The sequence below is a fragment of the Dipodomys merriami genome, unplaced genomic scaffold, assembly GCF_024711535.1.
Source record: "Dipodomys merriami isolate MVZ:Mamm:240054 unplaced genomic scaffold, mDipMer1.0.p SCAF_3, whole genome shotgun sequence".
In the NCBI taxonomy this organism is placed as follows: domain Eukaryota; kingdom Metazoa; phylum Chordata; class Mammalia; order Rodentia; family Heteromyidae; genus Dipodomys; species Dipodomys merriami.
This window is the reverse complement of record NW_027204492.1, coordinates 36,082,489-36,107,879: the sequence shown is the minus strand read 5'-3', so window position 1 is coordinate 36,107,879 and position 25,391 is coordinate 36,082,489. Positions and strand designations below refer to the sequence as shown.

At 34.8% G+C, this 25,391-nt stretch overlaps 1 protein-coding gene across 1 annotated transcript in view; it reads right to left on the bottom strand.

Moving 5' to 3' along the window:
• The window catches only part of Ammecr1 (AMMECR nuclear protein 1), a 132,256-nt gene that overhangs the window by 59,421 nt on the left and 47,444 nt on the right, over positions 1 to 25,391 (bottom strand). The window contains exon 2 of the mRNA XM_070039907.1: positions 5,549 to 5,659. Coding sequence (XP_069896008.1) covers positions 5,549 to 5,659 — 111 coding nt within the window. The remainder of the gene's footprint in view (positions 1 to 5,548; positions 5,660 to 25,391) is intronic.

Here is a 25,391-nt window from a genome sequence, read left to right as displayed (position 1 = left end):
ACCTTGAATTCTTAAGCACTAATAAATACAGTAAATTGTTCACTATGTCACCAACTTCTATGGGTAGATTTTATCAGTTGTGCTCAGTGGTATCTCCTATTATTATTTGCTATAATCCTCTCAACTTTTACTGAGAGCCTTCAAGAACAGGGACAAGTCATCTATTTCACAGTTTCATGTTGTTAATTCCCCTATTTTTATGTTTCTACATGGAAAGTATGTATTTTTTTACAATTTGAGGCAAATCTTTAGGTTGTTTATTTTTTTATTTTTTATTTTTATTTTTTTGGGGGGTCCGGTCGTGGGGCCTGAACTCTGGGACTGGGCGTTGTCCCTCAGCTCTTCAGCTCAAGGCTAGCATTCTAACACTTGAGCCACAGCGCCACTTCCAGCTTTTTTACTTTTTGCTTATGTGGCGCTGGGGAATCGAACCCAGGGCCTCAGGCATGCAAGGCAAGCGCTCTACCACTGAGCCACCTTCCCAGCCCCTCTTTAAGGTTGTTTATAAGGCCTTCCTTCACTCCAAGATAAATCAGAGCCTACAACTTGACTATAACAAGTATGTATGGGTATGAATCAAAATTTAATCCAGGATATACATTTCATTTTATCTGGTAATTTTTAATAGAAATGCTTAACATACTCATAGAGCATAAACAAGGCAGATCATATTGTCTTGGATAAGACAACTAATTTTTAGAGAGTGCCCTCAGATCTTGGTATACTCACCATGTTCACTGCAGTATTTTTCACAAGAGCCAAATGTTAGAAGACACCAAAAATGCAGATGGATGAATGCATATACAAAATGTGGTGATAGAGGTAGTGGTGGAAGTGATGGTGGTGTGTGTGTGTGTATGTACATGATAGAATGTTATTTAGCCTGAAAAAGGAAGGACTTTGACATTTTTTCACATGAATAAACCTTCAAAACATGTTAAGAAAAGAAAATCAGTCATGTGATGACACATAGCAACCTAGAACAGTCTGTTTCACAGACAGAAAATTGAATGGTGGTGCTGAACTCTTTGAGAGGTGAATGGAAGCTGGTGGACAGTGATACAGACTTCAGTTTGGGAATAAGGATGGCAGGGATGGTTGTACAACGAAGGGAATAAGGATGGCAGGGATGGTTGTACAACAAAGTAGCTGGGTAAATCCCAGAGAATTTTATATTTTAAAATAGTTAAAAGGGTAATTTTCATTTTGTGTATATTTTACCACAATAAGAAGTATAGCTAAGTAACACTTTGAAAACGAACAGCAGGCTATCTAATTGCAGATGAAAATAATGAATAAACAGATGTTCTAATTGTTTAAAGACACCTTACCTAAAAAGTCCTTAATTTCCTTGCTTATTGTTTTGCTCTCTAAACTCATTAGTTTGTATTGTGAATAACCAGTTTTATGATGGGAAGGCAAGACACCAAGAATCACAGATTGTTAAATTCAGAAAAACTGTATTCTCCTTGACATCTCAGCTATACAACTAAAAAATACAATTTCATATCCCAGTGTACTATATTTTATAATAAATATTATACATTTTTATATTAGTAATCCAAGTCTACTTTATTTTGACTACTTTAAACAACTATGAATTATACACTTTGTATAATCCCATCTATGGATTTTTTTGAAATTTCAAATCACGTTACCAAATTATAGCATTAAGTAGAATGGTTGATCCATGATTACATTTTCATGATGAAGCTTTAATATATAAATTACAGTAAAATTTTTCTTCCTATTTTAACACCTTATTTCAATCTAAAGTAAAAAAGACTTTCAAGTTGAGTGAGAGCAAGGTACATATATAGGAGTCAGAAGGATCGGCTTTGCAGTTACATGTCCTGACTGTGAATCCTGTTTCTACCACCTTACTAGAAATATGAAAGGGTAAATTATAGGGACACTTTTATCTCAATTTCCTCATTTCTAAAATATGGATATTGATATGTAAGAGTTGTTGTGAGGGTTGTGAATATAAAGTTCCTCAGCATTGTCTGAATTATTAATTTTTTTACAAAATAACATGTAGAAATAAGTATACCACTGGATTAAAAATACATTTAAATTTGTTAAATGACTTCATACTGTTAGTGACTCTAAAATAATTCCAGAAAAAAGAATCTGGTTGTATTTTGGATTTTGTCTGTTCCTCCCAAATAACTTGATTTGTAATATTTAGTCAAATAACATTATACCAACCAAGCAAAAGTGAAAAGTAAAGCCAGACATTTATATGTATACACAACACAAAGTCACTCATACATATGTACATACTGCTCTTTAATGTGCTCTATACAATGTGAGGAAGTTGTATAGAAACATGAGCAAAAACTTGAAAAATAAACAGGAAGAGCCACAGACTATCTATCACACAGAGACAAGATGCATAAGATTAGGCAAATTTCCAAGTTCAACTGTTTGAACAACTTACTCTGGCATAATATTGTTAGAAAAATATACTGCCATTCTAGTAATTACCCTTTGTGATAAAGTCTAGAAAAATTGGATATTCTCATTTCTTATCTATGTAGGCGGAAGAATTTATTTTCTTTAACAATTCCATATTACTACCAGTTACTACTAAATATTTCTAAAGTGTATAATGCTTGATAATAGGATTTCTGCTACAATTTCACTAGAAAACAAAAAGGAGTTTCTATATAATCAAATATATACTCTCTACTGGCCAAATATAAAGGAAAATTCAAATTTTCTAACATATTTATTTCTAGAATTAGGTTCCCTAGACTACTAATGGAATAAGACATTGATTAGAGTAGGAGGATAAAAAAGACTCTATAAGGGCTAGGTATGGTGACTTTGCCAGTAATCTTACTTATTTGGGAGGCAAAATAAGAAGATTGCTTTCTGAGGCCAGCCCAGGAAAAAGCTAGGTGAGGCTCTATCTCAAAACTAAGCCAAGCCCCACAACCAACTAAAAAAACAAGCCAAGTGTGGTGGTTCACACACATCATTCCAGCTACTCAGGAGGTAGAGATCTGAGTGGTCCCAGGATAGCCAAAGCAAAGCTAAAGACTATATGGGACACTAAAAACAAAACCACTTGGGGCATGGCTCAAGTGGTACAGCAATTGACTAGCAAGTCTCAATTTAATCCCTAGTACAACTAAGGGTAATAAAAGGTTTCTGTAGTCAAATAAACTGAAGTCCAGAAAATGCTGCATTTTGAGTTGTACAACCCTAGCTACTCAGGATGCTGAGATTTGAGGATCACAGTTCAAAGCTAACCTGGATAGGAAAGAAGATGAGGCTCTGATCTCAAAAGGAACCAGCAAAAAACTGGAAGGGAAGGTGTGGCTCAAATTCTTGAGTAACAGCCTTGAGTTCAAGCACCAGTGCATACATGTGCACACACATGCGTTTCCCCCCCCCCCATGAAATGGTACATATCTATTATTGATTTCTAATGTTTTTAACATAAAATGTTCCAAGAAGTGGAATCAAGAGGGTTTTTTAATTTTACTTTTTGCATTTCTTTTCTTCTGCTTTCTTCCCTTTAGTCACTGTTTTTGATTTCTGTACTTTTTGTCGTGTAAGTAAATTTATCTGATTAGGGAAGGGGAAGAGTGAGAAAAAAGGTGAAGTAATTCAGGAGTGATACCTGTTGAAAATGAACTATACAATTTGCCGGGGGGAGGGGGGGTCAGGAAGGAAAAACCTGGGAGAAAATGAGGGAGAGGGTGACTGTTAAAAAAGAAGTGTACTCAATACCTGAATTATGTAACTATAACACCTCTGTACATCACCTTTACAATAAAAATTAAAATTAAAAAATTTTAAAAACACAAAAGGTTTTGAAACATACAACAATAAGCAGCACTGTTTACATTTATTAACAAGTGTTGTGTTTTAGCTAGATTCCCAAACTTGCTTGGCAACAAAATCCTTTTTCAAGCAATCCTAAGGAACCAGTGTGCCTCATAACAAGTTACTTTGAGAAATGTACAATAACTCATCTGTGGTTATTTATTAAATGTGAAATTTTATATGTACCTATACCCAAAAGGTAGTCACTGGGAGAATTCAATGAAGTCCCCAAATGGGTCCACTGTCCTTTTTGTAAGAATAATAGTAATAAAAATCTAACAGACATAGGTCAGCATTTACCCTCTCAAATTTTAGTTCTTTCTAGATGTGACTCTTAAAGTCTGTATGTCAAGTCCAAACATCCAGTTTGTAATGCCTGTCAAAAGCTAAAAATGAATATAGCCAAAGCCAGTGGCTCATACCTATTATCCTATCTACTCAGGATGCTGAGGTTTGAGGGCTGGGGTTCAAATCTAGCCCAGAAAGGAAAGTCTGTGAAACTCTTACCTCCAGTTAGCCACCAAAAAGCTGGAAAATGGAGCTGTGGTCCAAGTATGCCTTGAGCAAAAAATCTCAGGGATTGTAACCATGCCCTGAGTTCAAGCCCCAGGACTGGCATAAAAAGAATATGACTCTCTAAGTCATTGGTTTTTATTTTACTGAGCTTCATGTACGCTGAGAAACTCTTGTAGCTGTGTGCTACTGCACACGTACAAATGTGACAATACTAAACGTACAGAATTTTATTAGTTAGAAGCATGAGCCTACATTTATATAATTTCACAGTAAAATAATGAAAATTCCATAACATGAACCCTGAAGCAGAATGGTGAGTGATTATTTCATTCTCCAAATATCCCTATTAAGTATGTAGAACAAAATACTGTAATTACTAATACACTTCTGGTATATATATAACCTCTGATGGTTTAAGCAAATAGCACCTAGTACCAATAGTGAGGATGGAATTTTTATTGTACACTGTGTATATCAAAACTATAGAAACTGTGTCAGATTAAACCCCCAAAATATGAACAAAAACAGGAAATTCCTTTACTAATAGCTTATTATTTAAGGAATTCTCTTCTTTTGAAATAATATTGGGACAAAATTTGCTAGACGTCTAAATGTGAACAAAAAGAGTCAGATGGCATGCTAGATAGCTTCTGGCAAGCTCAAAAATGAAAAACAAAATCTAAGCAACTATAACTTTGTCCATGTGTTACATAAAACAACTAAGCAAGCTACAATTAATTTGGGGTTAAAGATGAATGTGACTAATTATCTGCCAAGCTAGGATATCACTTTCTTCCTAAGTTCACTTTTCAATTTCAAAAATACAGAAGAGTGTAACAAATGTGTTAAAGGCCTAATAAAGAAAACATAATGACTGTTTTAATAGAAATAGTATATTTTGGTAACCCATGAATATTTGGTAATTGATTTTTTCGATTATACTAGATAAGCTGGCTACTGAAAGGAAAAAAAAAATCACTTCAAAGCATGTAAGCAGATATTTTATATTATGGTAATAAAGATTAATAACATTTTATAAGAGATAAAATAACTGGTCAAAGAGAAGAAAACATATGAAAAGTCAAGAATGTTAATAATTTAGTAAAGGTTAAAGGATTTAAATATTAGGTTCAAATTTCATCAACTTTTTGTTTAGAATATAGAAGTAGAGGTAACAAAAACTGGTGTTCACCTGGTAAGTGTGTACTCCCTGAGTCCTGAATGCAAATTCATGGCAGAAAAAGTACCTATGCATCCACGTAATCTTTTGTCTCGACCAATCTTCCATGTTACAAACAGTGGGCTGTAATGGAAGATAGAAACAGGTAAATCAATTAATTCAACTCAAGCAAGTATTTATTAAGTATTTACCATAAGGTAGATTATAAGCCTGAGATATACAGAAAAAAGACAAATCCTCCCAAGGACTCAGATTCTAGACAATTTAGAAAAAAGAAAAGTATGTTGTGGGATGTCCTACATATTAAGCACCAAAAGAAGCATTTTAACAAACTATATTAATCCTTACAACAACAGCTGCTGCTATTTCTTTTTAAGGGATGAGATAGTCCCATAGTTGATACATAAAAAAGTAGGAACTCACACCTGGGCATCTTGGATGACTGCTCAATTCCTTGTGAAAGGTGCTTGAAAGATATATGGTACCTATGAGGCAGTCATTGCCCTCTAGAAGCCAGTACCAAAGCAGAAATGTTTATAGTAAACTAGTGCAAACAAAAAGAAATAAGCACTATAAACTGTGTCCAAACTGCTATAGAGAAACATTCATTATGTTTTATAATCTTCAATTTGGCCTGGAAAAATTAATAGGGTTTAGAGAGGTGAAGGGCAATAGCAAACATTAATAAATAAATATTCCTAAACCAGAAATTTTATCTAAAAGTGTTGTCTATCAATAGGGCTTCTCAAGCATCAAAACACAAAGTGTCAATTATAATGAGTATCCAAAATAATATAGCTTTAAATGAAAGTCAGCCCAGTAGTTAGATTACATAGTCACCCAACGACAACCTCAATTAATAGTTAAATCAAAAACAATTATATCCTAATTAGAAGTAATTTTAGGTTAGTTTTTATGACATAAATTAATTTACATATTTTAGGGTAGTTTGTAAAAAGATTGCCCCACTTTTGGAGATGGTCTGTACTAATGTGAGTATTCACAGTGTTACTTACTTAATATATTTCTGCTTTCTAAAAAGTTAATTTTTTAAAGTTAAAAATTTCTAAAAAAATTTTAGGACAATATAACATATGTCATACATATTTGTATTAGTGAGTTAGAGAACATTCTTAATTTAAAATGCTCTCTTCTAAGTTACCAGCAGTTGTATAAAAAGATAATCTCATTCAAACCATTCAATCATCCACCTCAAACATTTATGTTAGGCCAAGTTCTGCAGCCACAATAGCAAATGGGTTCCCAAATGAATAATGAAATACAAAAAAATTACTTTGTTCCCAGAACTAAATAACTGAAATACAAAAAATTACTTTGTTCCCAGAACTAAATAACTGTGAGCACTGACAAAGACAAGGAAAACATAAGGTCAAAGTTAGCAATCAAGCATTGGTTGACTTATGCAAAAAAAAGGCTTATTTTTTAAATTTGTATCTCTTATGTTGTCTCTTATGAGACAACATTTTAATCAAGTATTAAATGAAGCATAAAATGAAGCATTTGGAAAATTTCTTCTATTTACCCTTTTTATAAATTTTATTTTTGAATAAGCATCCATTAGTAATATAAGAGGTAATAATTTCATATAGGCATATTACACATCTATATCCATCTCCCTCATTTTTGTATGCTTTTTTAATTGTAAAAATACTTTACAGAGAGGTTAGTTAAATGAGCAAGGTAATGAGTACATTTCCTATCGAGCATTGTTGACTCCTCCATTTTCCCCTATGATCCCTTCCCTCCCGCTGCCACAACTACCCCTCCACCCCTCACCCCCTACCCCCCCACCCTACCAAAGTTGTAAAGTTCATTTTCAACATAGTGTCTTGTACATCTCATTATTACAATGGGTCAACCTGTATCCCTATTTAAGCATTTTGTTTTTTCCCTTCCCCTCCCAAAGCTAGAGAATTGTATATACAAGATGCAGGTCACCGACATCAAATACAGTGAAAATAGGGGTTATACTGTGGGCAAGGAATAAACAGAGAAACAAAAAAATCACATGGTACATTATAAATATGTTAGAAACAATAGCAAGAAAGAAAAAACCACTTGTGTCCCTATCTTGGGGTTCATTTCACTCAACATCATCTTATATGGTTATATGTACATAGCTTTTGACCTTTTCTACTTGTCCCAGACATATACTAGTTATTGCAAATAAGAGAAACCATGGGACCTATGTTTCTTTGGGCCTGGCTTACTTCACTTAATATGATTTTTTCCAAGTCTTTCCATTTCCTAACAAATGGGGCTGTGTGTGTGTGTGTGTGTGTGTGTGTGTGTGTGTGTGTGTGTGTGTGTGTGTGTGTGTGTGTGTGTGTGTGTGTGTGTGTGTGTGTGTATGTGTGTGTGTATATATATATATATATATATATATATATATATGTATTACATTTCCTTGATCCATTCATCTACTGAGGGGCATCTGGGTTGGTTCCATATCTTAGCTATGGTGAATAATGCTGCAATAAACATAGTTGGGCTGGGAGCTTAGTATGGCCTTTTTTGTGATCATTTGGGTAAATGCCCAAAAGTGGGATTGCTGGGTTATAGGGGATCTCTGTGGAGTCTTTTGAGGAACCTCCAGACTGCTTTCCAAAGTGGTTGAACAAGTTTACAATCCCATGAACAATGGAATAAGGTTCCCTTCTGGCCTCTAGCATCTGTTGTTATTAGATTTCTTGATTATAGCCATTCTAACTGGGGTGAGGTGGAATCTCAATGTTGTTTTGATTTGCATTTCTTTTATGGCTAGAGAGGTTGAGCATTTCTGCATGTGTAAGTTCTCTTTAAGTCTTTAACCCACTTATTTATCTGGCAGTTGTTTCTTTGAGGATTTGTTGTTGGGGGATTTAATTTTTTGAGTTCTAAGTATATTTTAGATATGAGACCCTTGTCCATTGTATGACTAGTGAAGATCTCCCAATCCGTGGGCTTTCTATTGATCTTGCTAGCTATGTCTTTTGCCATGCAGAAGCTCTGTAGCTTCATGCAATCCCATTTGTCCAACCTTTCTTTGATTTGTTGTGTTTCTGGGTCTCTATTAAGAAACTTTGGGCCTGTGCCAAGGAGACCTAGGATTTCTCCTGTTCCTTCCTGTAATGTTTTCAGTGTGTCTGCTTTGACTTCAAGGTCTTTGATCCATTTGGAGTTGATTCTGGTACAGGGTGATAGCTTTAATTTTGTACATATGTTAAACCAATGTTGCCAGCACCATTTACTGAAACATCTCCCCCATTTTTAAAACAGTGTATGGTGGTTTTCATTATGCTGTCTTCACACACACATATATGCATATACAGGCATATGTATACACAAATATGTATATTATATTCTTTGGACTTAACAATTAGAAGACAAGAATAGATGGGATAACTTCTATATCATATCTTTTGTTACTCATAGAAATATTTGTATTTTAAAATTTTCACATGATCTTGAAGTTTCATCTCTTTGTTTTTCACTTTGTAACTTGGTATTGCCCATGTCAACAACCATTTCTATGACCGGATATCAATCTCACATCCCAATGACTACACATAAGACAATTCCTTTGGCAGCTACAGAATGAAGTGAGTCATACTGTAATATAAATACCACGATGGCTTCTCAATAACACAAGTATACTGAATATTTTCTTCGTCAGTGATTTGAGTAAGAAATCTAAAAGTGGGAGTGAATTCATTTCCTAGCAAGAACTGTAGGAATGAAAGTCATTTACAAGTATCTTAACTTTGACTCTCTTATTTGTTCCACTAAAATACATATATCATTCTTACAATAATATAACCCTATCTGCTTGAGTAAATATTCAAAATATATGATAAACAGAAAATGCACACAAATAAAACACTATACTCTGTAGTGAAACAAGATGATGGGGGACTTACATACTGTTCTTTACAATGCTGTGCTGTCACTGATCAGGAAATTATTAATTCAAGCTTACACGAGAAAAGATGCACTGCATTTTTGCAAGGCAGCCCAGAGAGCAAAGGCACCCTATAATTATCAAGGGCATGCAGATGTAAAGTGCATAACACATTCAGGTAGTGTGACAGTCCTGATAACCTGCTATGGTGTCTTCCCAATTTAGCATTCTTTGACTTTTAGGCACCATTTCCTATGTGTTCTCAGGAGCTCTGATAAGAGGTGAAGCACATGCAGAATCATCTATACTCCCCCTTTCCTTTTTTTGCCCCAGACAGCACCTACTTTAGGGGCTGAGAATGCGAGGAAGTGTCTGTCAAAGATGGGAGGGGGTAACTACTGGGCTACCCAACTGTGTTTAGGACAGATGTCTTGGAGTTGGAAAAAATTCAGACTTTTAGTAGATAGAATAAAATTATTCCTCAAAAATCTGAGACTGATTTCTCATTTTCAAATGTTCATCCAACATCTTTTATAAAAACATGTCTGTGGACTTAAAATAAGTTAAAATATCTAAAAGCAACATTTAATGGAAAAAGGAATCCAGGAAATGAAGCATTTTAAACTAGACTGAACCAGAATAAACATAACTGAGCACAAGAGACAGTGCTTTGAAAAGTGCTTTGTACAGGGCAATGACTAGAGGAACATTTAATGTGTATTATCTAAAAATAGCAGAAAAATTTTTTTTCACTCAACAGAGGGAAGGAACCATCAATTTCATTCTTCAATATGCCACTAAAACATGTATGAGTTCCCCCAAAGCATGTAAAACAGAATAATCAGAAACAAATCACAGTAGAAAAAGTGTTTTGAGGGCTGGGAAGGTGGCTCAGTGGTATAGCACTTGCCTTCATGCCTGAGGCCCTGGGTTCAATTCCTCAGCACCACATAAGCAAAAAGAAAAAAAGCCAGAAGTGGCACTGTGACTCAAGTGGTAGAGCGCTAGCCTTTAGCTGAAGAGCTGAGGGACAGCGTCCAGGTCCAGAGTTCAGGCCCCACGACCGGACCAAAAAAAATAAATAAATAAAAAGAAAAAGTGTTTTGAGCCTTTTGAGGAGTTGCTCAATGACATGGGAATAAGGAAAATAGTTCATAGTAAGACAAATGTTAAATACTTTTTTTAAAAATACTTTTGCAATATGGTGTGAGGTCACCTACATACACTGAAAAAATACTAAAAACTTAGAGGCTCAAAATGAGATTAAATATTAATGGAAATGATCTGAGGGTGACCAGACATAGCTTTTTAAGGAATTAACATTAGCCTACATTTTGTGTATCACAATGTTCTGAGAACCACTTTTCTAAGTCTGTAGTAATCACTGAATCTAGGTGATCTCTGCCAACTGGCAGCCAATAGAACCAGGTCAACAGTAGCTCATAGAAACAATAATAATACAAAATCAATGAGTATAGGGTACTTTCAGACCAAGTCACAAGTTTCATTAATGTCCCTCTTCTGAGAATTTAACTGTTATAAACCAAAATTGGCTAGGCACATTTATGAGGATGAAGTATAATTAGAGGAGACAATACAAAAGGTGCAGTTAATAATATACCTCACCCTGATATATGGATGTTAAATTCAAAATGCAAGGAGATATGACAAAGCAAACAGGACTCAAGAAACAAAGGACCTCTACTTAATTTGTCTTTATCATTTCTAGATGACTTCATGTTCTTGACCTCACATATGGTATATGTATGTGCGCATCTGAGGAAAGCTAGGAGGAGGACACAGAATCTGAGGGAAACAGTGGAAAATATACAACAGAGGGGCCCATCAGCTGCACAGGACATTGATGAAAATGAACTAAGCAACTCAATGGCAGCAATGGGAAGGAGGGAATGAGAGGGAAAGAGGGAACACTTACACTAAGCAAAAGGAAAGAAATGTATATATTACCCAATTTGGAAGAAATAGTTGTACGGTCAAAGTTTACAGAATTCACAAACTTTATAGACAATGATAATGACAATTTGCCTTGTGAATGTTAAAATGTGTTTGTGGCTTTAACTTAGTGTCACTATCCCACAATACTGTGAAATTTGTGAAATATATGTAATCATTTAATCTCAATAAAAATTATTTTAAAGCATTATACCTCAAACCTTATCTCTCTCTTCTATAGTAAGATCAAGGTAGATTTTAAAAAATGGCAAGCCCCTACTCTGTCAATTTGTTTCTCATTAAAATTTGATTATATAGAATTAAATCTCTAGGCAGCAATACATCATCAAAATGTTATCAGGCCCTACTAATATAATATTTTACTATAGCAGAGATACTCTGCAAAGTTATTTACATTGAAGTAGATAAATGGAAACAGAGAAGCCCTGTATCTTGGTGTGTTTCTTCTGCCATTAATGATTGCTTCTCAGTTGAACCATGGGATACAAAAGTATCCCACAATATATATTACTCCTAGCATCCAACTGAACCCAACATCATAATTCTCCAGGATCTGGAACCTTAAAAAAAGACAGAAAGGTTAGTGTCATATATTCACCACCAGGTTAAAACATTTGGGTTTCTATTACAAGATAGGAGTTATTTCTTGTCCAAATCACATAAGGTTGAATTGCTTAAAAACAAAACCAACAAAAAACCCTTACCTACTATGACTAAATCATGAATTAACTGGGCCAAGCTGCCATAACTAATACTAAAGCCTGGGTGGCTTATGCAGCAGAAACTTTTCTCATAGTTTTAAAGACTTCCAAGTCCAAAATTGATGTTACAGCAGGGTTTAGAAAATGGTGGAGGCACTCTTCCTCGCGTATAGAAAGCTACTCTTCACATGTCATTTACCCTGAGTATGGTGGGGTGTCTCCTCTAGTATCTATTCTTACAAAGACACTTCTATCAGATCACTGCCTTATATTACTTCACTCAAGTTTCATTTCTTCCTTATAGGTCTTATCTCCAAATGTACTGAGAATTAGCATTGACCATACAGATTTAGGGAAGGGGGGATACAATGAAATTTAGTTTATGACAAATCCCTAACAATACTTTAGTACACAGTGAGAAATTATAAGATAGCATATATGATAGTCATTTTCTGGGGGAAAATGTTTAAAAGAGGATCTATGTCTTTACATATTACAAGTGAATAAAAGATCCAGGAATATGGGGGCAGAGTCAACAAGCTAGTTGTCAGCAGTTGTCAAGTCAACAAATATTACTATTTTGTATATTTTTCCTATAGGAAAAAAGAAAGTAAGCAGCTCAGGCGTCAAAGGCTAAGACAGTAAGATCAAGTGCTAGAAGCCAACCTAGGCAATATAACAAAACCAAGGATAGCCTGCAATATATAGTCAGATGCTGTTTTATAAACAAGGGAACTAATCAAACAAAAACAACATCAAAAAATGAATAGTAAGCATAACTGCCTTGTAAAATACCAGAGTACAGAAAAATCCTATGAATACCACAGTATTTCCTCCTCCTCTCAAGAGGGGGAAAATTAACTGAGAAAATACCAGTACAGACTAGAAACACCAGATGCCAACTTACAAGTTCTTACACTTCCCATCAGAAGCCCACAGAAAAGCCTACCATTTCATCTTTGTTGGCTTGCCAACACCCTTTCTGTCAGCCTTCTTGTTTCCCTTTTTCCCTGTTAACAAGTCAGCCTTCATCAAATCCAGGTCTTCTATCTATTATCTACAAGTATCATCCAAATCAAATTTTCCACTTGCCATTGGCTAATGACTACTCAGCTAGGTACAGGATCTGATTATCTGATCAAGCACTTCATATGATGGGGGAAATGAAACTTAATTCTACCAGATAATCTGAAAATCAAAGCTGTAAGAAAGGAGTGATGGGGGTGGTAATCTTGGGAAAGCTGTGTAGAGAAGTTAAGATTCAGATACATTTTATACTTTCTCAATCATACTAATTTTTTTACTACAGATAAAGAAAATACATGTCCACCATTGCCTTATACCATACTCTTCCCTCCAATCTTTGTAAAGATTCTATTATCCATGGAACTCAGGAAACCAGAGACTCTACCTACTATGGATTAGTAGAGAACACCACTAAGTGTTAAACAGGAATAACCAAGTTTCAATACTTGCCTTTGCTTAGTATTCTAATCTAATCATAGGTGCATTATAGTTTCCTTAACTCCACTTTTATAATTCTAATTTAGCTGGTAGGGGAAAGAAAGGAGTCTAAAGTCTGACAGATGATTGGGAGAGATGATTTTTTTTTAATCAAAGGTAATCACTAGTGACACACAACCACCCAAATTACAAGCACACTTTAAGGGATTAGCATTATTCAGCCAATTTTTGAAACAGAAAGAACCATTTCTTCCGTAGCAAGACAAAAGTAATAGTTTTCAGCAAACAAAAAAAAAATATCGGTCTCAGATTGATATGCTGAGATAGTCTATCTTATTAGGTCCCTATAGTAAATAAGAAAGATTACCTTCACTAAAAAATAATACTTGAATGTATTTTCTTTTCCTACTTTATATTGGAGTGAGTATTGAATTTAATGTGTGGTAATATTTAAGGGTGACTAGCTGTGTTTTTTGATAACAGGAACATATCACAAATCTTTATTACTTGAGAATCTAATATGAATTTGAAGTGAAAATTTGCTACAGACTTTGAAATGATTTCTATTTAGAATTTGAAACCATTTGTTCAAAAAGCCTTAAGGCTTGAGACTCAGCTTTTACTATGAAACAAATTAATTACTTTAATAGATAGCACATTGGGCAAAAAGAACTTCATATTGAAGTCTTGAGATTCTTACATTAAATCCTAGCTACTCAGGAGTCTCAGATCTAAGGATCACAGTTCAAAGCCAGCCCAGGCAGGAAAGTCTGTGAGACTCTTATCTCCAATATACCACCAAAAACCTGGAAGTGGCACTGTGGCTCAAGTGGTAGAGCACTAGCCTTGAGCTGAAGAGCTTAGGGACAGCGCCCAGGCCCAGAGTTCAAGCCCCACGACTGCAAAAAAATAAAATAAAATAAAGAATGGAAGTACTTAGTTTGGATAAAAACCTTAAGAATGTAAGGAATATGCTAAGTGCTTAACTTTTTTTTCTCTTTCTATAATAAGGTAGATACTATGATTGTACAGAAAGTGGGTCTGCTTTCATTTTTTTTGTCTGTAAAGATCTATGATAACACACACTGGGAATGGTCATGTATATAACATTGATTTTAAGATTTGAAAACAGCACTGATTATTTTTAATTTTTATTTTATTGTCAAGATGCTGTACAGAGGGGTTACAGTTACATGAGTAAGGCAGTGAGTACATTTCTTTTCGCGCATCATTTCCCTTCTTTGCTCTCCCACTATTCCTTCCCTCCCCCACAGCATTGCTTTTCTAGATTAAATCATGTAATGTTCATCTATTTATACTGTTGGATTCAGTGGTATAATGTAGTATTTTAAAGCATTGTAGTATAGCATTAAACTCTAATTCTGTAGTAAAGTGTTTCAATTTTCTCCCTGCTCAAAGATTATTCAAAACCAATTACATAATCCATGAGAACCAATAAGCCTCTCATGTTCTTCTTGCACAGCCTTTCCCCCTCTACCCACTATGCATTCTCCCTGCTACCAGATGTCCTCCCTCTGTAGTCCTGAATAGCTTCTAGTACTTCTCCATTTGAATATGACTATATAAGAGAAATTACTGTTAGTCTTACCTAGTGGTCGGTATCATGTGATATCCTGTCCAGTAGTAATTCCTTGCTAATCAATGGTAAATATGAAAGGGATTGGAAACACTGCTAAAATAAAATGGATCAAACATTTAAAAAAGATTCTTAAGTTCACAGTAAGTAAAACTAAGAAAAAGGTTCAAAAGCTTTAGAATGAATATTAATGGATATGGTCTAGTCCTACTTTCCTATGCCATTAAAGACTTATAGGACTTTGTTTTGATTCTTCCATTTGATGGAGTGTGCAGCATAACTGGAATTCAGAGTAGTTTAAACAAAACAAGGAAAACAACTAAGGGTTTGTTTTGTTTGGGGTTTTATAAGTATATTTTGCCTCCCTAGCTAATGACCTATCTTCTACCATATTTTCCTTATCACAGAGCCCAATTAGATGTAGAATAGGTGGGAATAATTATACTGATGAAAATAAGAACTAATATAAAAAGAAGGGGAAATTATTTAGTTTCTTCCTTCTAGATTTTTATCTTACCTTCCATTCCAAGGAGATCTGATGATTAAGACTATAATAAAACTGATGTATTTGTTTTTCACATGTTTTCTTGGCTTAGTGAGGTAACAATCTTAATTTTAAGGTCCTTGTATTGGACTGCATGTTCCCATGGAAGAGAGGAGCTGGAAAAACTCAGCTACATACAGGAATTCAGCAAAACCTTGCCAGTTTAGAGGGAAAACAAAAAGCAGGATCAAAGAAGACAAAAGGGAGAAGATAAAGCAGTCAGGTGATGCCATATTGTCAATTAAGCGAGGCATATTTGTCTTTGTTTCTTTCATTCCCTCTTAGCAGAGGGAATTCTTAAGAACCTCTACTATGAAACACTCAAGAGATGAAGGGTTTTTAATTTGTAATTTTTGTCTATGGTGCTGGGGATTGAATCCAGGGCTTTATTCATGCTGGGCAACTACCACTAAGTTATATGCCCGGCCTGAAGTATTTTTTAGCTAAAATTGACATCTTTACTGCCAAAATGCTTCCTCTTAAAAATCAATTTTATCCAAATAAATAATTTATGTACAAACACCCAATTTACACTTAAAATTTTTAAATGTGCCCATGCATGTAACTTAAACCACAATTAAAATACTTCTATCATCCCAAGTTTGTTCCCTGCTATTTTGCAATCAATCCCTTCTCTGAAGTACTAGATACTAACAAAATATGCTTTGCCATTACAATTGTATCTTTTCTAGAACTTCATATAAATGAAATCATCCCACACACTTTTTTCACTTAGTACAGTGTTTCTGATATTTATTCATGCTCTGTAATCCTTTTCATTTTTTAATATATCATTGTACAGGGCTATGAGTTTTCTTTTTACCACTGAAATATTGATGGATGTGTAGGTTATTTTTGGTTTGGGTTATTATTTTCTGAGGTCTCATTGTGTTGCCCAGGCTGGGCCTGAATTTGTAATTCTCCAGCCTCAGTCTACCAAGTAACTGGAATTGTAGGTACACAATGCTGCATCTGGTGAAATACACATACTTAATGTATATAACTTGATGAGTTTGGATATATGCAAACAAAATAGTAATAGCATCATCAAAATCTAGGTAATAGACATTTCCAGTGCCTCACAAAAGTTGTATCCCTTTGTTTCTGTTTTATTATGAGAACATTTAACATGACAGATACAGTCAAATTTTTGAGGTATCCAATACTGTATTGTTAACCATACTCACCTACATTTTATAGCAGACATTTAGAACTTACTTGTCTACCAGAACTGAAACTGTATCCATCCCACTTCCATGAGCCCCTTGTAACCACCATTGTATCATCTGCTTCTAATAGTTGAACTATTACAGATTTTCATGTAAGTGGAATCACACAGTGCTTGTCCTTCTGTGACTAACTTAATACACTTAGCATAATATCCTCTTGGTTCATCCACATTGTTGCAAATACCAAGATATCATCCTTTTCTAAAGGTTGAATAATACTCCATTGTCTGTGTATAACACATTTTTTTCATTTATTTGTTGATGGATATTGTGGTTATTTCCATATCTTGGTTACTATAAATAATGATGTAATGGAGATAGTGTCTCCAGAGCCTGATTTCAATTCTTCTGCATTTATACTCAAATGTGCGATTACTGGAGTATATAGCAAGTCTGCTGTAATCTTTTTCTGAGGCCTACTTTTCATAAGCAGCATACTATTTGGTATTATTACCAACAAGTTCCAACTTCACTAGATTCATACCATGAGTTGGGAAGAAATCTTTCTGCCTTTATTTTCTGAGTTGGGTTTGTTTCTTCTGAGTTGGGTTTGTTTCTTAAGTGTTTAACAGAATTCACACTGAATTCATTAGAGGCTTGAGTTTTAATTGTGGATATATTTTTGGGGGGGGCGTGTTTGTGTGTGTGTGTGTGTGTGTGTGTGTGTGTGTGTGTGTGTGTGTGTGTGTGTGTGTGTGTGTGTGTGTGTGTGTGTGTGTGTGTGTGTATGCCGGCACTAGAACTTGGAACTCAGGGCCACAAGCTCTTATTCAGCTAGTGTTGTGCAACCTGAGACACACCTCCAGTTTGGCATTTTGCTAGTTAACTGAAAATAGATTCTTGTGGAATTTTCTGCTCAGGCTGGATTCAAACTTTGATCTTTGATTTCATCATCTGAGTAGCTGGAATTATAAGCATGATCCACTGGCTCCTGGCTTGTAAGATGACTTTAATTACAAATTTAATTTCTTTAATACAGCTAAAGCTATCCAGATTTTCTAGCTCCTTTTGAGTCAATTTTGGTAAATTGTGACTTTCAAGTACATTTTTCTATATACTATGATATAGAATTTCCTTCTGTAAAGTTATTTATGATATTCTTTCTCTTCTTTCCTTTTTCATTAGCATATATTAGTTGTTCAAAGGGTGGCGGATCATCATGACATATTTGGTGAATGCAATATGTAGATTTGAAAGAAAATGTATTCTGGTCGTGTTAGGTCCAGTTGGTTATTAGTGTTGATTATGTTTTCTATTTCCTCACATAGTTTTTAACTACTTGTTCTATCAAGTACTGTGTTAAAATATGTAACTCTAATTATGGTTTTAATTTACTTATCCTTTCAGATATCACCATGTATTCTTCAATTTTGTTGGATGCACATATATTTAAGATCATTGCACTTTTATGAATTGATTACTTTCTCATTAGGAAATGGCTCACCTTATTCTTTTTTATTTTATTTTATTGTAAAAGTGATGTACAGAGAGGTTACAGTTACATAAGTAAGGTAGTGTTACCCATCCCTCATTTTTCTCACTTTCCCTCCCCCCTGCCTCCCCACCCCCAAGTTGTAAAGTTTATTTCTAACATATTGTTTTGTGAGTATCACTGTGGCATTGGTTCAACCTTTGTCTTTTGTCTCACCATTTTTTTTCTCCTTCCCTTCCCCAAATCAGATAAATGTATATATGAGACAGGGTACCAAAATTTTAAAAAATAGTGACAACAAGGGATAAGCCAAAGGAACAAAATGAAAGAAAAAGGAAATAACTTCACACAGTACATTAAAAAAAGCCTCTTGTTTCCATATCTTCGAGTTCATTTCGATTAGCATCATTTTATATGGTCATGTGTACATAGCTACTGAGCTATTGTGATCTTCTGCTAGGACTATGCTAGACATATACTAATTATTACAAATGCCCTAGGGAAACCATGGAGCCTATGTTTCTTTGGGTCTGGCTTAGTTCACTAAATATGATTTTTTTCTAAGTCTTTCCATTTCCTTATGAATAGGGCAATATCATTCTTTCTGATGAAAGCATAGAACTCAACATCTCTGACCATGAAAGAAATGCAAATCAAAACAATATTGAGATTTCACCTCATCCCAATTAAAATAGCCATTATCAAGAAAACAATAACAGATGCTGGTGGGGATATGGCCAAAAGGGAAAGCAACTACACTGGTGGTATGAATGTAAACTGGTTCAACCACTCTGAAAAACAGTATAGAGGTTCCTCAGAAGACTAACCATAGAACTCCCCTATGATCCAGCAATCCCACTCCTGGGCATTTACCCAAATGATCATAAGCAAGGCCACACTAAAGCTACCCATACAACTATGTTCATTGCAGCAGTATTTACCATAGCTAAGATATGGAACCAACCCAGATGCCCCTCAGTAGATGAATGGATCAAGAAAATGTGGTATATATATACAATGGCCTGCCTTATTCTTAGTAATAAGACTGAAGTCTAAATTGACTCATATTAACATAGTTATTCCTGCTTTTTATTATTAGCATTTAAAGTTCCTTTTTCATCTCTTGACCTGTACTTAACAGTATTTAGTTGAGCTTGCATTTTTTTACACAGCTTCTCAATCAGAGTAGTTAGACTGCTTATATTTAATTTAATTTCATCATGCCTCTACCATGTCTATATTTGATATTTCCTTTTTATATTGCCCATCTGTTTTCTAGTTGTCTATTTGCATCTTCTTTGGGAGTTAGTATAATTTTTCGTATTTTATTTTGTCACAACTATGTCTTTTCAGTGGTTGCTCCAGATTGTAAAAGATGCCTCTTAACTTACTGTACCTTTAAGTAATATGTCATTGAAAAAAAATATAAGAACTTTAACACAGTCCTTCCACTTCACCCTTCCCATTCTTTGAGACATCCTATCTTTTACTTATTCATTCCTCATAAATCCCATGATAAGACTAGTAATCTTCTTTAAAAGTATCACTTAATTTTTAAGGAAATTTTTAAATGAACAAATTATCTTTTATATTTACTTCTATATTTGCTGTATGTATCTGGCACCCTTCATTACTTTGTAGCAATCCACATTTATGTCTGGAATCATTTCCCTTTCAAATGAAGAGCTGTTTTTAATATTTCTTGTAGTTCAGGTATGCTAGTGATAATTATTTCATCTGAAAAATGTTATTTCATCCTCATTTATTTTGTCTCAATTTTTAAAAGATATTTTTACTAATTATGTAACTTGAGCTTGGCAGCACTATTTTATCTTTCAGCATTAAAGATGTCATTCCATTGTCTGCTGGCCTTCAGTGTCCCTGATCGCTAATGTATGGTTTTCTATATGTAATGTCTTTTTCCCTCCTCAAACAGCTCATAAAAATGTCCTAGCACTGGTTTTCAACAAATTTATTATAATTTTCATATTGTGGTTTTTTTATAGCTTTCCATTTTGAAGTAAATGAACTTTTTTTGTGTCAGTACCAGGAACTAAATTTAGGCCCTCATGCTCTCATTCAGCTTTTTAACGTACAGCTGGCACTCTACCACTTGAGTGACATGTCCATGTCCCTAATTTTTCAGGTTAATTGGAATTAAGAGTGTCTCAGCCTGGGCTGGCTTTGAACCTCAGTCCTCAAATCTAAGCCTCCTGAGTTGAGCCACTAGCTCCTCGTTCAATGAACTTCATAATATGAGTTTATAGTTCTCATCATACTTGGAAAATTTCTAGAATATTTTTGATGATTCTGGGGTTTAACTCTGGACCTCCCAGTTGTTGGGCAGATGCTCTATCACTTTTATCATGCTTCCAGCCTTTCTACTCAGTATTTTCCAATTTTTCAAAAAAATTTTTGCCTACTCCCCCCCTCCCCATGCCACTCCAATTACATTCATACAAATATGGTTGACACTGTCTCAGAATTTACTGAGGCTTTTCTCTTTCCATTTTTTTCCATTCTGTTTGAGACTGGATGATTTCTACTGTTATGTTCCTTCCTTCTTTCCTTCCTTCCTTCCTTCCTGCCTCCCTCCCTCTCTTCCTCTCCTTCCTTCCTTCCTTCCTTCCTTTCTTTCTTTCTTTCTTTCTTTCTTTCTTTCTTTCTTTCTTTCTTTCTTTCTTTCTTTCTTTCTTTCTTTCTTTTTTACTTTCTTTCTTTCTTTTTTACTTTCTTTCTTTCTTTCTTTCCTTCCTTCTTTCTTTCTTTCCTTCTTTCTTTCACCAGTCCTGGGGCTCGAATTCTGGGCCTGGGCACTAACCCTAAGCTTCTTTTTGCTCAAGGCTGGCACTCTACCAGTTGAGCCATAGCACCACATCTGGCATTTTCTGAGTAGTTTATTGGAGATGAGACTCGAGGACTTTCTTGCCTGGGGTGGCTTTGAACTGTGATTCTCAGATCTCAGCCTCTTAAGTAGCTAGGATTACAGGTGTCAGCCACCTACTTTTCTTCTGCAATATCAAATTTGCTATTTATTTCATCCAGTGAAATTTTATTATATAAAATTTAATTTTTTATATAGTAAACTTTTCAGTTCCCAAGTTTAGTTCTTCATATGTCTTCCATTACTTATTACTTGTGCATTTTTAATCCTTCAGTATATTTTCTTAGCTGCTTTAGAGTCCTTGTCTGCAAATTCTATAACCTTTATTTCTGGCTGTATTTGTATTGAATGACTTCCTGATAGTCACATTTTAGTGCTTCATGAAATAGCTAGTAATTTTTGGATGCCAGCTAGCTATTATAATAATCACATTGTTTTGCTATCTTTCTTTAAAGAGGATTAAATTTTTTCTTATGGGTAATTATTTTCAAGATGTAGTTTTTGTTTAGCTTTTATTCTACGGCTAGTTTAATCCTACAGCTAGGAACTGTATTGCATGCAATGAGTATGAACAAAATTTAAACATTTGCTGTAGAATTCAAATAGCTCTGTATGAGCTTGTGGCTTGACACATGCACAGATTTATATTCAGGCAAATATAAATGAATGTCTATGCAGATTTCTGGAGGTACCTTTTCCATCTCTAGTACTTTGTTCAACAAATCCTGCGATCTAGGCCTCCCTCCATGCTAATCTCTGTTTCATCAGTTCAGCAATATTGTAGGCTCTGCTTCAGTTCCCTGTAGCAACTTGAAACAACCCCCAGCCTATAGCCTGCTAGCCTGTAGCAACTGCCTGCAGGACAAAAGCTAGGATGATTGTAGAGTTTACTTCATTTTTTTACCTTTCAGAGATCACAGGCCTTGCTGCCTGTTGCCCAATGTCTGAAACCAGTTTTTTCATGTGTTTTCCCCAAGTTTCTAGTTGATTATGAGGAATGCAATTTGGAAAGGAGCCAGTCTTGTACCAGTTATTCTTTCATCGATAAAGTGGAATTCCTGAAGCCCTTCAACCACTCTGTGGTAGGTCTCATATCTGAAATGTGGAAAAACCTGCCACAAATAACAGAAGATTACTACCAGCAGGAAAATAGCTCAGGAAGCAGAAGGTAGAAGGGACAGAGCTCTTCAACTTTGACAGGTGGTAAACTCTTAGAAGAATATGAAGTGACTCAACTAATTTCAGGGGCAACACACCACTTAAATCCAAAGGTTAGAGATGTGACTTTTAAAAATTTCATATCGAGAACTCTAATGTCCAGAGTAACGAAATAAAAAAAAAATCAAAGCAGCCTGGTAGAAATTGAATGTAACAAAAATGCCACTTCCGTTATACTGGCTTTCAGTCCATGCTAAAAATAGCTCATTCCTCTTATTCCTTATCAATTAAACAAAAATAAATGCAATCTGAACAGCCTTATTTACAATGCCTAAAAAATCTTGAGGTAGTTCTTAATAATCACAAACCACATCTGATATAGATTTCTATTTTTTAAAAGACAATTTTAGCTATGATGATGTAAATAGCAGATCACCTATTTACCTCACTACATTTATACACAACTCTGAATTTACCACAGTCTTACTAATACAAGTCCCACAATAACAGTGTAATATCTATAGAAAAGCAGTCACCTAAGGACAGGAACCCTACATTAAGAAAGCCAGATGTGCAAAGTTCTTTTATAATGGAATGAGAAAAAATAATGCAATATGTAGTACTAAATTATTAAATCCAAAACTTCATTTTGAAACATTCCCAACAAACATATCAGACAATGCTATAGTAGCTCAATATTCTCTTTAGGTAGTCCTTTATAATTGCCTACTTCAAAGCCTATAACTCTGTAAACAAATGAAACAGAAGCTAAACACAGGGGCCAAACTCCCTGGTAAAATAAGAATGAACACAGTAGCCCACCAGTACAACAACTTCCTGTGTATATTTAAATGCTTTGGTTTTTAAAAATCTCCACCCAAATTGCTAGGTATATGGCAAAATATTAAGTCTGCCAAAGGTGGTATATATGGTCTAGAAATGAGAGTAACACATTCAGCTTAATCATATAAATAGAACAAAGAAGTGCAATTTGCCACCTGAGCTATTAAATATGTTCATAGCCCTAGAGTTCTAACTAGAAGTTTTCTTTAAAACCAGGAAGAAAAACATGCCAACATACAAAAAAGCACCTCTTTTTCAATGCAATGAAACAGCAATTGTGAAATCAATGTGATTAGTTATAAAGACAAAGTTAAATCCCAAATATTTCTATAAGAACACATTTGTAATTTCGAAATGTAAGAATAAAATTCCCAAGAAGGACCTAAAATAATTATACTGAACTACCAAATTACATAATACATGTAAGTTTCTAGACCAGAAGCCTAATTCAATAAAAGGTAGACCTTTTTTCATCCCCAATCTGTCCCACATTATAATTACAGAAGTCTAGATTACAGTGTTTTAAAATAAATATTTTTATTATTTGGGGGTACCTGGACATTTCCCTCCCTCTCTCCTTCTCCACTAAAGTGGTACTTAAATAAAGTAATAGATTAGAATAAAAGGTCATTGAAAGCATCAACTTTGCTTTGTATTAGAGATTTAACCCAGGGACTTGTGCCTACTAGGCATGGGTTCTACAACTGAGCCCCAAAAAACAACAACTATCTATACGTCAATGCAAGTCCTTTTACACCTAGAATGAAGTCAGCCTTTAGTCTATCTAGTCTACATGAAAGACTATTAATTCTAAGTATAACAGAGGGTCAAATATGGTAGTGCACATCAGTAATCTCAGCACTGGGGAAGCTGAGGCAAGAGGATTTGAAGTTCCAACCCAGCCTGTCCAGACTAGGTAGCAAGACTATTAAAAAAAATAGCCAAAATAGTAAAGTATTACTAGAAAACAAATCAACAAGGGTTCCACTGCTGATTATGGAAGTGTTTGAGATTAACACAAAACTTTCATTTTTAAAATACAATTTTCTAAAGAATTGCAAGAGATATGAGCACTTTGAAAATGATCATAATACATACACACATATGTATGTGAGTATATATGCACACATATGTATATACATAGTGAGTAAAAATAGCTAACATATATTCTACCAGACTTCTTTAAATAGGGCTTACCTGTTTTAAATCCTCATAAAACCCACTGGGGTAGACAATTCTATTATCTCCAATTTAAAGGAGGAAAACTGAGATCAGAGAAAACAGTGCATTTGGCACTGGTGATATAGCTTATTACGTGGTGAGGCCAAAATTTGGCCATTGGCATTTTGCCTGCAGAGCCAACTATCTACCACAAACTATGAATATGTGTGTTCCTGTGTGTGTGTGTGATGTTTGACATAAACCAGCTGAAAAACAGTATTCTCACATGAACAGAATTATTGGTTCTAAAGAACATCTAGAAAACAGAATGAGTACAGATAGGACTGTTGGCACTATATATATTATACAAGTTGAAATAAACATTAAAGGTAAGAAATGTAAAACTTTTCTAAAATATTCTAAAAATAAAATTATGGCATAATATAAATTGGATATCAATAAATGACATCTCATTGAGAGAAATGATCGAAATTTTTATTTTTTATTTATTTTTTATTTATTTATTCTTTTTGATCCAGTCGTGGGCCTGAACTCTGGGTCCAGGTGCTGTCCCTCAGCTCTTCAGCTCAAGGCTAGTGCTCTACCACTTGAGCCACAGCACCACTTCTGGCTTTTTGCTTATGTGGTGCTGAGGAATCGAACCCAGGGCCTCAAGCATGCAAGGCAAGCACTCTACTACTGAGCCACCTTCCCAGCCCTCGAAAATTTTATATACATCATAAATTTAATACATATCTACTATAAGTTTTTCTTGGTAAATACAGCAATCCAAAAAAATGAGCCAATATAAGTCATAGTTAATCTCACAACTCAAAGAAAATATAACTTTATACTGCTTTCCAAGTCCTTTTATGTGGAAATGTGCACATAATTAAGATGGCACATGAGGCAGCAGCAGAGTCTAAGGAGCGGAGCACAGTGAAAGACCCTGGATTTGATCTTCAGC